The following is a 14,838-nucleotide window of genomic DNA, read 5'->3' on the forward strand; positions in this document are numbered from 1 at the left end:
CATATATTAACGCATATATGTGGAACTTAGAAAAATGGTACAGATGAACTTGTTTGCAGGGCAGAAATAGAGACACAGATGTAGAGGACAAACGTATGGACACCAGACGGGGCAAGCAGCAGGGGAAGGGTGTTGTGATGAATTGGGAGATTGGGATTGACATATATACACTAATATGTGTAAAATGGATAACTAATAAGAACCTGCTGTATAAAAAAATAAATAAAATAAAATACAAAAAAAAAAAAAAAAAGAAGAACAAATTGCTAACAAAGGACTATCACCTTTGTGACCCAGAAAGGAAGCCAGAGTGGTAGGAGCCTGGCAGTATTCAGAAAACTATCAAGTATAAAACCGTGAGGCAATCTATTTATTAAACGGGAGAATCTGCAAAGACTTCTCTTGTGAATATCAGAGACTTTTTCAAACCAAACGTATAGAACATACATCTCCCAAAATAAAATTCTGAAATATTCAGGCAGCTGGGCTGGATTGATTATAGATGGATTGAAGCATGTCATTTAAGTCTCCCCATGATAGACTATAAATATTGATAGCCCCCTTTAGGTGGACGGTTCTGCCTGATGTTCCAGATGAAAGAACCATTTGGAAGGAAGAAAGCTATCCAGCTGCCTCTCTTTGAAAGATTGGGAAATATTATCAGAATGCCCAGAAATACAGAATTTGAATCAGAACAGAGGCCAGGATGAAAGTGAGAATACAAACCGGCTAAATGGGCAAAAATAAAGCTCCCAAATAGGTTCACTGGAGATGTTCCCCCAAAGGCCCACAGCTGCTCAGCCCCCAGAGGCTGGCATCCTGTACTTCAACAGGCAACATCAGAAGCATGAGCGCTTAGTTCTGACCTAGCAGTCCTCGTTTTGCAGCAGTCCTTAACAAGAATTCTCCAGGCACAGAAAGGCTGTTCAAAAACAGACCATAGAGTACTGGGGGTTTTATTGATGGAAGTGCTCAAACTAGCCAACTGTTTGCAACCAGAAGCTAAATGACTCATAAACTCTTTCAAGAAAGGTCATATCGCACAGGGATTGACTGCAAAGCAATATGTGCAACCTAACTTTTTAAAGGTCCAAATTTTCTGGTATGTGAATAAAATAATCTTAATTTATGCTCAACTAGATAACCTCTTGAGGACGAGGCTGTGTCTTTATTCAGCTTTGTATCCCCACAGTACTTCAATACCCAGTAGGCAAACAACAAGGGTTTGCTTAGTAAATAAATCTCACCCCCACCATCTCCTCTAGCTTGCTCGCCCATGTATCCCCTCTCTCCCTCTCACCTCCCCTCCCTCTCTTTCTCTCTCTCTCCATCCATATCCCCACCACCTACCTAACCCTCTCTCCACCCCTCTTCTCTCTCTCTCTCTCACACACACACACACGTATACACACTTGGCCTCTTTGTTAGGGCCTCCTGCTCATCTAACTTAAAACTATGAAGATGTGGATCTTAATAGTCCATAGTGACCTCACCTTAACCATAACCCCAAAGCTAACAGATGGACTGGAGTGGGAGATACCATGGATCAACACTAGAGAAAAATGTGCCAAAACACATCTGGCCCCAAGGATATTAGATAAGAGACTACGGACTGATACGAATATAATAATAATTACTATTAACATCATCACTGTCCTGTCTGAACAGCAGGAGAAAACACTTATCACTTGACATGGTTCAGAGATGATGTTCACAAAGCCAACACCCCTCTGAGCTGGAGTCAGACCTTCCCTCAGCCAAGCAAGATTCACTGCTTTCCTCCTGTGTGCTCTTAGGCAAATTACTTAACCTCTCTCAGCCTCCCTTTCCTCATCCTGCAGGGGTAGCAGGGATGAGAGTAACCACAGAGTGGTCATGGGGATGAAATGAGATGCATCACATAAATCCCGTGGCACTGGGCCCGGCACATAGTACGTGCTCAATAAATGATATTGCGACTGTCAGTTACTGTGCTTCCCTATTTGGGTATCTCCTTCATGCCTGACACCTATGGCTTTCCTTCTGGGATGCATGAGCTTGGTCGAAATATGTTTTGTTCATTGAAACGAAAAGGATCTGGGATTTTTGCTTCATTTTGCCTGCCTTTTCACCCTGCTTCATGGCACAGCAATGATTATAATAAAGAGCTGACTCCTGGCTCTAAGCTGCTAAATCTTTTGCATCACTACGGCCTTGTTTATGTCAGTGTTCCGCACACACGTGGAGAGCAGAAAGTGGCTCACCAGCCTACTATGCCTTGATGGGATGACCCCTTGGGACTGTCCCACTGCCTCCACGCTGCTTCTGTTTCATTATACAATCTCCTGACTCTAATTTGGCTTCCCAAAAAAACTTCACCAAGAAGAATATTTCATAAGAAAGTGGAGAATAAGAAGGCAAGGCCAGACATTTGGGAATCAGAGGCACCCACCTTCCCTCTCTTCCTTCCTCAGTCAATCCACACGGATTAACTGAACACCTACTATGTGCCAAGTACTAGGCTGGGGGCTGGGGATTCAGTCTCGAACAAGAGAGACCCTGGTCCTACCATGCTTGCTGTATGGATGACCCCACAAATCATGAATCCATTACAGTTAATTTCACAAACCGGTAATTACAAATTGAGGTGAGCGCAAGAAAGAAAAAATGCAGGGAGTTATACGACTGTCTAAGATAGTCTGGGGGTTCTCGGAATGCTTCCATGAGGCAGTAACATCTAGTCAAGGACCTGTCTGAAGAGTGATAAGAATTAATCAGCCCAAGCGGCACATAAGTGTGTCAGGGGGGTGGGGTGGGGAGTAGGCAATAAAAAGACTTGTAAAGTCCCTGAATTGCAAAATGTCAAGGAATGGAAAGAAGCTCAGAGTTGCCAGAATATGGGGGTTGGGGGTGGGGTGGGAAGAGGGGCAGGGGAGGAAGAGAGATGATCTACACGATAGTTAGAGAACTGAATTGACTTGAACGGAATCTTTGGCAGAAGTCGGCAAACTCCAGCAGGGTTAAATCTGGTCCCTTCCTGGTTTTGTATAGCCTCCCCACACACACCAGCTAAGAATGTTTTCATATTTTTAAATAGTTGAAAAAAATAAAAAAGACTAATATTTAATAACATTGTGAAAATCTTATGAAATTCAAATTACAGTAGCCATAAATAAAGTTTTACTGGAACACAGCCATGCCCGTACATTTACATATTGTCTATAGCTGCTTTCACACTACAGTGGCAGAATTGGGTAGCTGCGACAGAGACTATATGGCACACAAGCCTAAAATATTTACTATCTAGCTCTTTATGGAAAAAAATTGCCAACCCCTGATCTAGTGAGATAGGCAGAAGTCAGATTATAAAATCTTTTAAATCATATTAAAATTTTAGGATCTTATCCCAAGAGCAGGGGAACTCATTAACCCATTAAAGAGTCTGAAGAGGAGAACAGCATAATTCAGCAGTGCCCAGACCTGTCTGCACATTGGGTTAACCTAGGGAGCTTCCAGAATATAATGCATGAGTCTCACCCCCGGAGACTGTGCATCAGTTGGGTTTGTGTACGGCCTGGGTATGGGCTTTGGAATTTTTTGAAGATTCCTAGGTGATGCTAATGTGCAAGTAACTTTGGGAACCACGGATAAAATCGCATTTGCATTTTTACAAGATCACGCTCACTCAGGGCTTCTCCCTCTGGCTGAATACACATTGGAATCACCTGGGGGATATTTTCAAAGATACTGACGCCAAGGCCCACCCAGACCAATTACATCAGGATCTCTAGAGATGGGCTCCGAGCATTGCCCAGGTGATTCTAATGTGCAGCTCAGGTTACACACTCTGCATTAATGTGCAGCAAGGGTAGATACACGGAAAGCGCTGGGAGGTTACTTCGCATGGTCCAAGTGAAAGATGGCAGAGGCTTGGCTTGAGTTTCTGGCGCTGGGACGGGGGAGAAGAAAAGTGAAGGGACAGTGAGCAGGGCTTGGTGATGCACTGGTGACAGTGGGGGGCTGGGTGGAAAGCTTCAAAAGCGATACCTAAATGTTTAGCAAAGCAAATGGGTGCAGCCTGATGCCATTTATTGGGATGGGAACCTTGGAAGAGGAACAAGTTTGCGGGGGTAAGAACATGAGTTCTGTTCTGACATCCTGTTAAAAGGGAGGATGCGTATGATGGGATTAGTCAGACTGAGGCTATAAAGGAGGCTGGGGTCAAGTCACAAGAGGCCTTGAATGCTATCTTAACAATGTTCTCTTTATATAGCAGACAATGGCTACAATGATGTAGAGGAACACATATGGGCTTTTGATTCAGATGGTGTTCCTGCCACATGCAGTGTGTGTGCTTCCTCAGCTTCCTCATCTACAGAATGGGATTTAAAATGGGGCTTCCCTGGCGCAGTGGTTGAGAATCTGCCTGCCAGTGCAGGGGACACGGGTTCGAGCCCTGGTCTGGGAGGATCCCACATGCAGCGGAGCAACTAGGCCCATGAGCCACAGCTACTGAGCCTGCGCGTCTGGAGTCCGTGCTCCGCAACAAGAGAGGCCGCGACAGTGAGAGGCCCGCGCACCGCAATGAAGAGTGGCCCCCGCTCTCTGCAACTAGAGAAAGCCCTCGCACAGAAACGAAGACCCAACACAGCCAAAAATAAAAATAAATAAATAATTGTATTGGGCTTGTATTAAAAAATAAAGTCTTTATAAAAAAAAAATGTTCACACTCTGTCTCCTATACCTTTGGCCAGCCGACCTCAATGACAGCACAGGCCTCAATAAATACCCTTACAAAGGTGTTGTGAAGATTAAATGAGATATTATGTGAATCTCTAGAAACTTATGTAGCACAAAAGACCCTCAAAAATGGTAGTTGTTATTCCTAAAGGAGAATGACACAGTGACACCTCACAATGATGTTTTAGGAAGTGTATATGGACAATGGTGTGAAAGATAAGCACATAAGAAACTGGCACTTAGGTTTAGCAGTTATGACAGACAACATGATGGCATCTGTTCATCTGTCAGTAAGAAGTCAGAGTCCCGCAATCCTGTGGAGTCCGCAATCCTCCAGAATCCTGGCTACCCTCCCAGGGCACTGCTCCTCCTTCCCAAGTGTGGCTCTGGTTGTCTGTCTTGACCAAGATGAAGGCCAGGCGACAAGATGGAGAAAAAGACAAAAAGAAGAGGATTCTATCAACTCTTAAAGTGTATATACAAGCTGAAAATTAATTTCAGAGATGAGCAAGAATGACTTCCTTCAAAGAGAAAGGGGATCCAGGGAAACCAGAATGCACCCTGCACTGCTGATCACAGCAGAATTAAAGCCAAGAGCAGAACTCAGATCATCGAAGCAAATGAGTCATAGTACCTGGCGAGGAAGCAAGGCTTCAGCCAGACACCAGTCAGAACAAAAAATTATGGCTCTTGCAAATTAGCCAGAGGAGTTCCTGTAACTGTGGACAACCCAAAAATGACCCCTGCCCGCAAACATGAGGCTAAAAACTAATGGATGCTGATAGCATTAAAACAATAACTGGGGCTTCCCTGGTGGCGCAGTGGTTGAGAATCTGCCTGCCAATGCAGGGGACACGGGTTCGAGCCCTGGTCTGGGAAGATCCCACATGCCGCGGAGCGACTGGGCCCGTGAGCCACAATTACTGAGCCTGCGCGTCTGGAGCCTGTGCTCCGCAACAAGAAAGGCCGCGATAGTGAGAGGCCCGCGCACCGCGATGAAGAATGGCCCCCACTTGCCGCAACTGGAGAAAGCCCTCACACAGAAACGAAGACCCAACACAGCCATAAATAAATAAATAAAATATTTAAAAAAAAAAAAAAAACAATAACTGTATCTGCTCAGATTAACCATACATCTGATGTAAATCCATATACACCTCACAAGATGTCATCAAATAAATACTTCTGTCCCTTTAATGTAAAACAAAATACATATGTAGGAAAGTGCCTAAAATATACATGAATATTTTAATAGTAATTTGTAAAGTGAACCCTCATGTAACTACCTCTACAGGCAAGAGATAAAACATTACACCACCTCAAAAGCACACCTCTCTGATCACAACACCCCTCCTTCCCACCTAGAAGTAATTAACTACTATCCTTGTTCTCATGATGTATACTTCCTTCCTTTTCTTTACGATATTTACACTTATGTATGCCTCTAAACAATGCTGTTTCTTTCATTTTTATATGAATGGAATCATGTGTTCTTCTGGACTCCACTTCTGCTCAGCATTATGTTTGTGGCCCCAAAGAATTTATGGGTGAAACTACATGACGTCTGCCATCTGAGTTAAAATACTGTGAGGAAGGAGGAGTTGCAAAGTATACTTTGAATACGGTGGTCATAAATTCATCACTGTTGAAGCTAGGCGATGGATGGATTAGGCTCTTTATACTATACTCTTGACTCTTAAATAAGTTTCAAAATTTTTATAATAAAAAATTGTTTAAATTACTTTGTGAGATTCATTTTACTGCAACAATTTTCACTGCTGTATAGCAACAGTTTTCTAAGTAAGGTCCCAAAACCAGGAGCATCAGAATGATTGGGGAATTTGTTTAAATGCAAATAATTGGGCTCCACCCCAGACTTACTGAACCAGAAACTCTTGGAATGGGGCCCAGTCATCTGTGTTTTAATAAGTCCTCCAGATAGTTCTGATGCATGCTCAAGTTTGATAACCACTACTCAATAGTATTCTATTCTGTGCATGTTCCACAACTGATTTATCCATTCTACTACGGATACACTTATATATTATTTCAAGTTTGGGAGTTTCAAATTTGTGGATATTGTAAATATTCTTGTACAAGACTTTTGGTGACAAGAGTCTCTCTGACATATACCTAGTGGTAAAATAACAGAATCCCAGAATCATAGTGTGCATGTATCACCAACACTACATGATAACGGCAAATTATTTTCAAAGTAGTTCACCAATTCACAGTCCCACTAGTAACGTACGAAAGTTCCCTCTGCTCTACATCCTTGCCAATATTTGGTACTTTTCAGACATTTTAACTGTTGCCATCTTAGAGGGTTAAACACTTTTAAGCTATCCAAGTTGGGATCAAAAAACATGTATTAGGGAACAGAACTCCAGACATGAAATCATAGTATTGCAAATATATTAGTTGGTGGGTTTGCATGGAATAGGCCTGATGCAGGAAGAATTTGGCATGCTGGAGAAACTGAAAAAGGTCAGTATGACTATACTATGGAAAGCAAGGTGAAACACAGTACAAAATGTTGTTGGGAAGTAAGGGAGGAACAAATCAGGGACCTTGTAGGTGTGCCAAAGACTTTGAATTGTATTCCTAGTGAAATGAAAAGCCAATGAAGGGTTTTAAGCACAAAATTTACATCATTATATTTCTATATCTGCATACATTTAAAATCTTTCAGGCACACATCCACTTCTACCTATGATGGGGTTGCTTAATGTTTCAGACTAATGCTTCTCACCTGCTTAAAGGCATAACAGAGTTTTTGAGAAAACCAGGAGTTGAGGGGACAAAATCCTAGAAATGAGAGAACCACAAAAAGATGAGCCAAAATTCTGCAGCCACTCTTTCCCTTGGGACATTTGCCTAAACTAGGTGAGGGGTAAGGAGCTGAGGATCCAGGCAAAGAGCCTCAACAGAAATGCTATTAAGAGGCAAAAATACCAGAAGAAATTTTGGTAGTCTCTTGAGGAAAGAAAAACAAAAATTAGAGACCTGAGATGCCAAGATCCAAATAAGAAGGAAGGAACAGAAAACTATGCCCAACACTTGGCTGGTATTCCTCTCAAGACATTTGCTGAATTCTGAAGCTGTGCAGGGCAGGAGGCTAAGAAGCCAAGGAGAAAGCTCCCAAAAAAACTTTCAGTGAGAGTTGTGATAGTCTCACACTGCTAAGGAGAGAAAAAAACAGAGTTCTGAACTAACCAGGGGGGGAAGTCATTGAGAACCCCCTATGCTCTTAGCTGAAGTTCCAAGAAAGCTACACCCTAGAAAGAGGCATTGGCCACTGGCAGACACAGCTTTATCAAAACTAAAACAAAGCCTACAGTCAGCTAAGTCCCTAACTGGATTACAATAATCAGTGCCCCAATATGCCTGCCTAGAAGCTATTTTCTCTGGAGTAGAATAACATCATATACAACATCCACAGTTTTTCATACAAAATGTTGAGTATACAATTAAAGTTTATTAAGCATGCCAAGACACAAAGCCAAAACCCAGAGCTGGGGGTTGGGTCGGGGGGGAGAGATCACACACAAAGAAACCACAAGTGATTCAGATATTAGAGTTGGTAGAAAAGAGTCTAACTATGATTAATATGCTCAGAAGTATAATAACAAGTTGGAGAAATTCAGTGAAAAGGCAAAGAATTTCACCAGAGAGTTAGAATCAATAAAAAGGATCAAATGCAAAAAAATAAAAAATAAAGACCAAATATAATTTCTAGTACTCTAAAATTAAGAACTCAATAGATAAGACCAAACAACATATTAAACAGAGTGGGAGAGATGATTAATAAATTGGAAGGTAGGTCAAAATTCTTCAAAGCTGAAGAACAGAGAAAAATATAAAATGGAAAAGAAAGAAAAGAGTGTAAGATACATGTGTGATAAAGTAAAACAATCTAAATTATGTAACTTTGAAAACGTAGAAGAAGAAAGAATAGGACAGTAAAAGTATTTAAAGAGACACTAGCAAACTGATTAGAGATATCAATACACAAATACAAAGTTACTAAGAACCTCAGCAGGGTTGACAGCAAATAAACAACAGAAAATAACCAATAATGCCAAACCTAGGGACATCACAGAAAAATGCATAAAAACTAAAGACAAAAAGAAAATCCTGAAAGCAGCCAGAGGAAAAAAGATACATTATCTTCAAAGAAGTAATAACACTGTTGATAAATGACTAATGTTTCAACAGAAATAATGGAAGCCTGAAGACAATGGAATAATGTTTTAAAGTGCTGAACAAAAACTCAAACATAGAATTCCATACTTAGAGAAAATATTATTCAAAATGATAGTAAAATTAAGACATTTTTAGATAAGTAAAAACTGAGAGGATCTGTCACCAGCAAACCCTCACTTTAAAAAATGCTAATGAAAGTCTAACGGGCATAAGAAAATGATCCCAGATGAAGGCATGATAATATAGGAAAAAATAAAGAGCAATGGAAAAGGTAAACATGTGGGTAAGTAAGAATGAATACTGATTGCTTAAAATAACAATAAAGATAATATCTAATAGGTTTTTAAAATAGGTAGATTAAAATGCATGACAATAACACAAAAGATGTGAGGGGGGTATATAGAATTAAAATACAATAAGGTACCTTATTATCCAGTGTTATATTTACCCAAAAGGAATGACAATATGTACACAGGATGACTTATAAATAAATATTTATAGAAGCACTGTTAGTGATATATAGAAAATGGAAACAATGCAAATGTCCATCTACAGGTGAACTGATAAGCAAATTAAATGGAATACTAATCAGCAAAAAAAATGAATAAAACACTGACAGGCTAAAAACTATGGATGAATCGCACAGCAGACATTATTATTGAGCAAAAGATGCCAGATGTAAGAGTACACACTATATGATGCCATTTTATGAGGTTTTGTCCAAGAAAAACTAATCTATGATGCTAACAGTCAGGACAATGGTTATCTTTGGGAGTATTAGAAACTGGAGAAGAGCAAGAGAGGACCTCTGGGAGGTAGGTGATGTTCAATTTCTTGATCTAGCTGCAGATTACCTCCAAGGGTTCACTTCGTGGAAATGCATCAAGCTCTACATTTAGGATTGCTCACTTTTCTATATGTATTTCCAAAAAACGTTCTAAAAGTATATTTCATAAGTACAGAAAGTTATATGCAGGATAACAAGACTGTATCAAGCATCAAGATTAAGAAACAAAGCATGACCGATATCATTGATATGTATGTTACTCCCTGATTACACCTCCACCCACTCCACCAGAGATAACTACTCTCATGAATTTGGTGCTCACCATTCCTCTGCACTATTTTATACTTTGACTCCTTATATAAGTTCACCTAAACAATATATAGAACTGTTTTGCATGTTTTTAAACTGTATATAAAAGATAATTTGATTTCTATTTTTTAAAGATCACTCTGAAAAGGGCACAAGGAAACTTTCCGGGATGACAGAATATTCTATATCTTATTTGGAGTGTTGGTTACATGGGTACATACATTTGTCAAAACTCATCAAAATGTACATTTAATATCTGTGCATTTCACTATAGGGAAATGTTATCTCACTTAAAACCATTTAAAAAATAAAATAGATCATTCTAGCTTCTTCATAGGCAATGGACGAGGACTGGACAGAAGTGGAATCAGGAAGGCCAGTTAAAGTATTACAGCAGACCTGGTGAGGGTCAAACTCACCTATCTGAGGAGTAAGGAAATAAAGTCAGGCTGTGGTCACAGTTCTTTGAGCAGCTTAACTGTGAAGTGGAGCAGTAACTGGAGGGAAGAGTGAAGCCAAAGAAGGAGTTCTTAAAAATGGAACATCAAGCTTGACCCTGTTGAGAGTCAACACTGAAGACAAAGAAGAGATGAGGACCCAAAGGAAAAACCAAGTCCTCTAGAATGTGAGAGGGAACAGGATGTGAAGTGCAGGTGGTTTGGTCTTTGCTGGGACACCATATCTTCTTGTTTTTTAACTGGAAGGAAATAAAAAGGGTAGAGAAGCAGGAAAACTCGTTTGGTGGTGGAAAGACAAAGTAGTTTCCATCCAATGGCTGCTACTTTTTCAGTGATCATGGGTCATTATCTATAAAGGGTGGGGATCAGAGTGTTGAAGCCTGTGAAGAAGAAGGGCACGAAATTCCATTGGAAAAGGCTGGAAAAGCATCCCAGCATGGTGGGGAGGGGTTAAGAAAAATCAAAGGTTCCATTTTAGACAGGTTAAATGCCCAACAGGTAACCAACTTCTTGTAACATACCATGGGCTCAGAATATTATTATTCATCTTTGCTTATGCTGCACGAAGCATGGCATAACACATATTAGGTACCCAAGAGAGAATGGATAAATGAATGAATGAAGATTAAATCTTTTTCATATTTTCTTAGCACATTTTTATATCGTTGGCCATATTCCACAATGGAACTGAAGAAAAAATAGAAATAATGCACCTTATCAATCAACCGATAACAAATGCATTTTCCTTTTTCTCATTTTTAGTTCTGTGTGTTCTTGGAAGAAAGGCAATCTGTGTCTTCCGATGCTATAAATTCTTCAGTTTATCTAAATAAATGACATGTTCATCTTCTAAAATAACTGTTAAGTAGAATTCACCAATGGGGCAATTCTCATAAAAAGTTAAGAGACAGAATCTTTATCCTTATGTTAACACAATTTGTGACAATCATAAGGATATAGTTGGCAAAGAAATTAGAAGCTCTTGTCAAGGTGGATGGACCTACCGTCTGTCATACAGAGTGAAGTAAGTCAGAAAGAGAAAAATAAATACCATATGCTAACACACATATATGGAATCTAAAGAAAAAAAAAGGTTCTGAAGAACCTAGGAGCGGATAGGAATAAAGACGCAGACGTAGAGAATGGACTTGAGGACACGGGGAGGGGGAAGCGTAAGCTGGGACTGGAATGAAGTGAGAGAGTGGCATGGACATATATACACTACCAAATGTAAAACAGATAGCTAGTGGGAAGCAGCTGCATAGCACAGGGACATCAGCTCGGTGTTTTGTGACCACCTAGAGGGGTGGGATAGGGAGGGTGGGAGGGAGATGCAAGAGGGAGGGGATATGGGGACACATGTATATGTATAGCTGTTTCACTCTGTGATACAGCAGAAACTAACACACCATTGTAAAGCAATTATACTCCAATAAAGATGTTAAAAAAAAAGAAAGGATTAACCTCATCTCTGTATTGGAGACGTTCCTGCTGCTGCTAAGTCACACGTGCATCACGAGCAGAGAAAACCTTTAGCTCATGTACAGGAATCTCAGCGCGGTCCCACCCAAACCTGGTCATCCTAGGAGACAAATTAGCACACTGTGCTGTTTGTTTATCATTTATCAATCATGAAATGAAAAAAGCTTATAAATGCATTACTTGCAGCAGAAATTGTTACTCGCTTTATTACACTAAGTTCCGTTTAAAAGGACTCCATTCATGCAAGAAGCACCGTTTTTGTTGGATGAACAGTCGGGTTTTTACGCTTATAATTCAAGCATATACTTACTATGTATATTGAGTGCACGCTCCCAGTTCCTGTTGCCACAGCCAGACTGTAAATGCATATCTGTGGTCATGCTTAACTACAGTCATTCAGAACTTCAGCTGTCAAGTTTGGAGCTAATATTCTCACATATGCAGTTCATGCTCTACTCTTAAAAATAATTCCTTGTTTGCTATTAGAAGCTCCTAACATAATATACAAAATGGCAGGATCAATTTTTTAAAATAATATAGATCTTTAACTAAATGCAAATACAATGTATTTTTCTTCCCTGAAAATATCCCCTTCCTTCAGTAACTATAAACCCTGGCCAAGCAGTAAAACGGCACAACATGTTAAATATTAAAAAAACAAAACAAAAAAACCCACACACACAATATAGCAGTGTTTACAGGAAGGAAAGGAGGAAAACCTCAGTTTTGTGCTACACCATCCTTTGCTGGAAGGTCTACACATTTAAAGGTTCTGTAGGTCCACTAAGAAAATAAGCAACTGTTTCTCTGTATCATTAAACACAACAGGATACCAGCCTGTGCTGGTTTTAAAACACTAGCAAATTCCAACTGTGAATATTAAGGTTTACTATTTCAGTCTCCAGAGAAGCAAAGAGTTGTTCTGTTACCAGAGCATTAGGACCATACTTCAAGTTGTCAACTACACGATATTTCTAGGACCAACGACTAGCTCCACTGCAGAATCTTGTAATCTTAGAGTCTGAAGAAACCTTGCAGGTCTCCTATTCCAATCTGACATCCAAGACAGGAATTTTTTCCCCCCAGCATCCCTGACAGACGGTCAGCCTCTGTTTCAATTACTCCAGTGGGGGAGTTCTCAAGAGAAGATTCCCAAGGGATATGATGAAATGCTAGAACCAACCATTCAGACAGGGAATAAGGCTCCAGTAACCCTGTAGGATACAGACAGCCTTGCCAGACAGTAAAACCAGACTTCCAAAAGCATGTGACTCAGAATCAGCAATCATAGAGGTGCAACGTTAAAACATGTAGACCCCCCCAATTTTGGGACCATTCTAGGTCTTTTTATTGGCCTGAGAAGTAGCTCGTACAATCAGGAAAGCAAGGTGGCTTTTCTCCTGCTGATTTCTTAAAGTAAGAACTGATTCTTTCAGGCTCACAGCAAGGGTTTGTCAGGCTCAGAGAGGATCAAATCCCTCCCTTCTGAAAACCAAGCCAAGGGACCCCCTGGTGGAACTGCTAACGCTTAAAATACTCTTAACTTCGGTCTTAAAATTCTCACTACTGTAAACCAGAACATTTCGAGCCCTTCTTTTAAAGGTGTATATAGGCTACGCTGTAACTGAAGTTGTTTGGTTGGTGTCGGGTTGATGTGTGGGGGGGGGGGGGGGGTGTTTTAAGCGCAGCCCTTCCTCCCGCAGGGGAGTCTGGTTTATCCGACCAGGAAAGGCAAGTGTGCGGGGCTGAGCTGCCAGCACATCCCCAGGCGGACCCCGGGACGGGGCGGCCCGGCCCTTACCTGTCGATGCTGATCACGCACAGGGTCATGATCGAGGCCGTGCAGCACATGACGTCCATGGCGATAAAGACGTTGCAGAAGAAGTGGCCAAAGATCCACTTGCCCCCGATAAGGTCGGTGACGCTGACGAAGGGCATGACCGCCACGGCCACCGAGAGGTCGGCCAGCGCCAGGGACACGATCAGGTAGTTGGAGGGCTGGCGGAGCTTCTTGACGAAGCACACCGAGATCACCACCAGGCAGTTGCCGGCGATCGTCAGCAGCGTGATGAGCGTCAGGATGGAGCCGATCACAACTTTCTCGGCTTTGCCGTAGTTGATCTGCTCCCCGCAGCCGGAGGCATTGTCCGGGTGTGCGTCCCAGGTGGGCACGGGGCTGGCCGTCACCTCAGGGACCCCGTGCAGCAGGTGCGGCGCCCAGGAGCCCGCGACCGGGCCGGCGCCGTCGGGGCTCAGGTCGGGCAGCCCGCGTCCCACCTCTGGCAGGAGGAAAGAGCGGAGGTGCCCGTAGAGGTCCGGGCGGCCGCTGCTGTTAACGTCCATCATCGTGCCGCTGTGCGTCGCTGCCCATGGAGCCGGCGCCCCCGCCACGCGCTCCGGCTGCCGGCCCGGGGGCTTCACCTCGTCGGTTCCGCTCCGCTCGGCCCAGCCATGGGGCCCGTGCAGTCCGCTGGGGGGCGCCCCGGCTCGGCCTTGCGGCCCCGCACGTCCCGGTCCCCCAACAGCAGCGGATGACGCGGGAGCGCGGCCACCCGGGGTCTCCCTGCGGGAGGCGCCTCCAGCACCCGACGGACCCCCGAGACGCGCGGGATCGCGGGCCGGCGGGCCGGGCTCGGCTGGCCGCACCGCACCGCTCGCACCGCTCGCAGCCTTCAGCCGCCGAGTGGCTCGGCTGAGAGCGCCCGGGAGGCAGCGGCAGAAGTTGCGGAGAGCGCCCCGCCCCTCGCGCCCGCCGCCGCCGCTCCCCTGCGGCAACCGCGCCGCGTCCCCCCCGCCAGCGCCGCCGCCGCGTCCGGCCGCTGCCCGCGCGCCCCGGGCTCCCGGACGGGTTTTCCCGGCTGCGCAGGGACCGCCATC

The 14,838-nt window shown here is 43.0% G+C and overlaps 1 protein-coding gene across 3 annotated transcripts in view; it reads right to left on the reverse strand.

Annotated features, from left to right (window-relative positions):
• HTR7 (5-hydroxytryptamine receptor 7) overlaps positions 1–14,602 on the reverse strand; it is a 93,185-nt gene extending 78,583 nt beyond the window's left edge. For all 3 annotated transcript variants that reach the window (XM_068548966.1, XM_068548967.1, XM_068548965.1), the window contains exon 1: positions 13,763–14,602. In XM_068548966.1, the coding sequence (XP_068405067.1) occupies positions 13,763–14,307 (545 nt within the window). In that variant the 5' untranslated portion in view covers positions 14,308–14,602. The remainder of the gene's footprint in view (positions 1–13,762) is intronic.
• Between the last annotated feature and the right edge of the window lie 236 nt (positions 14,603–14,838).

Source organism: Eschrichtius robustus, chromosome 7, assembly GCF_028021215.1.
Source record: "Eschrichtius robustus isolate mEscRob2 chromosome 7, mEscRob2.pri, whole genome shotgun sequence".
NCBI lineage: Eukaryota > Metazoa > Chordata > Mammalia > Artiodactyla > Eschrichtiidae > Eschrichtius > Eschrichtius robustus.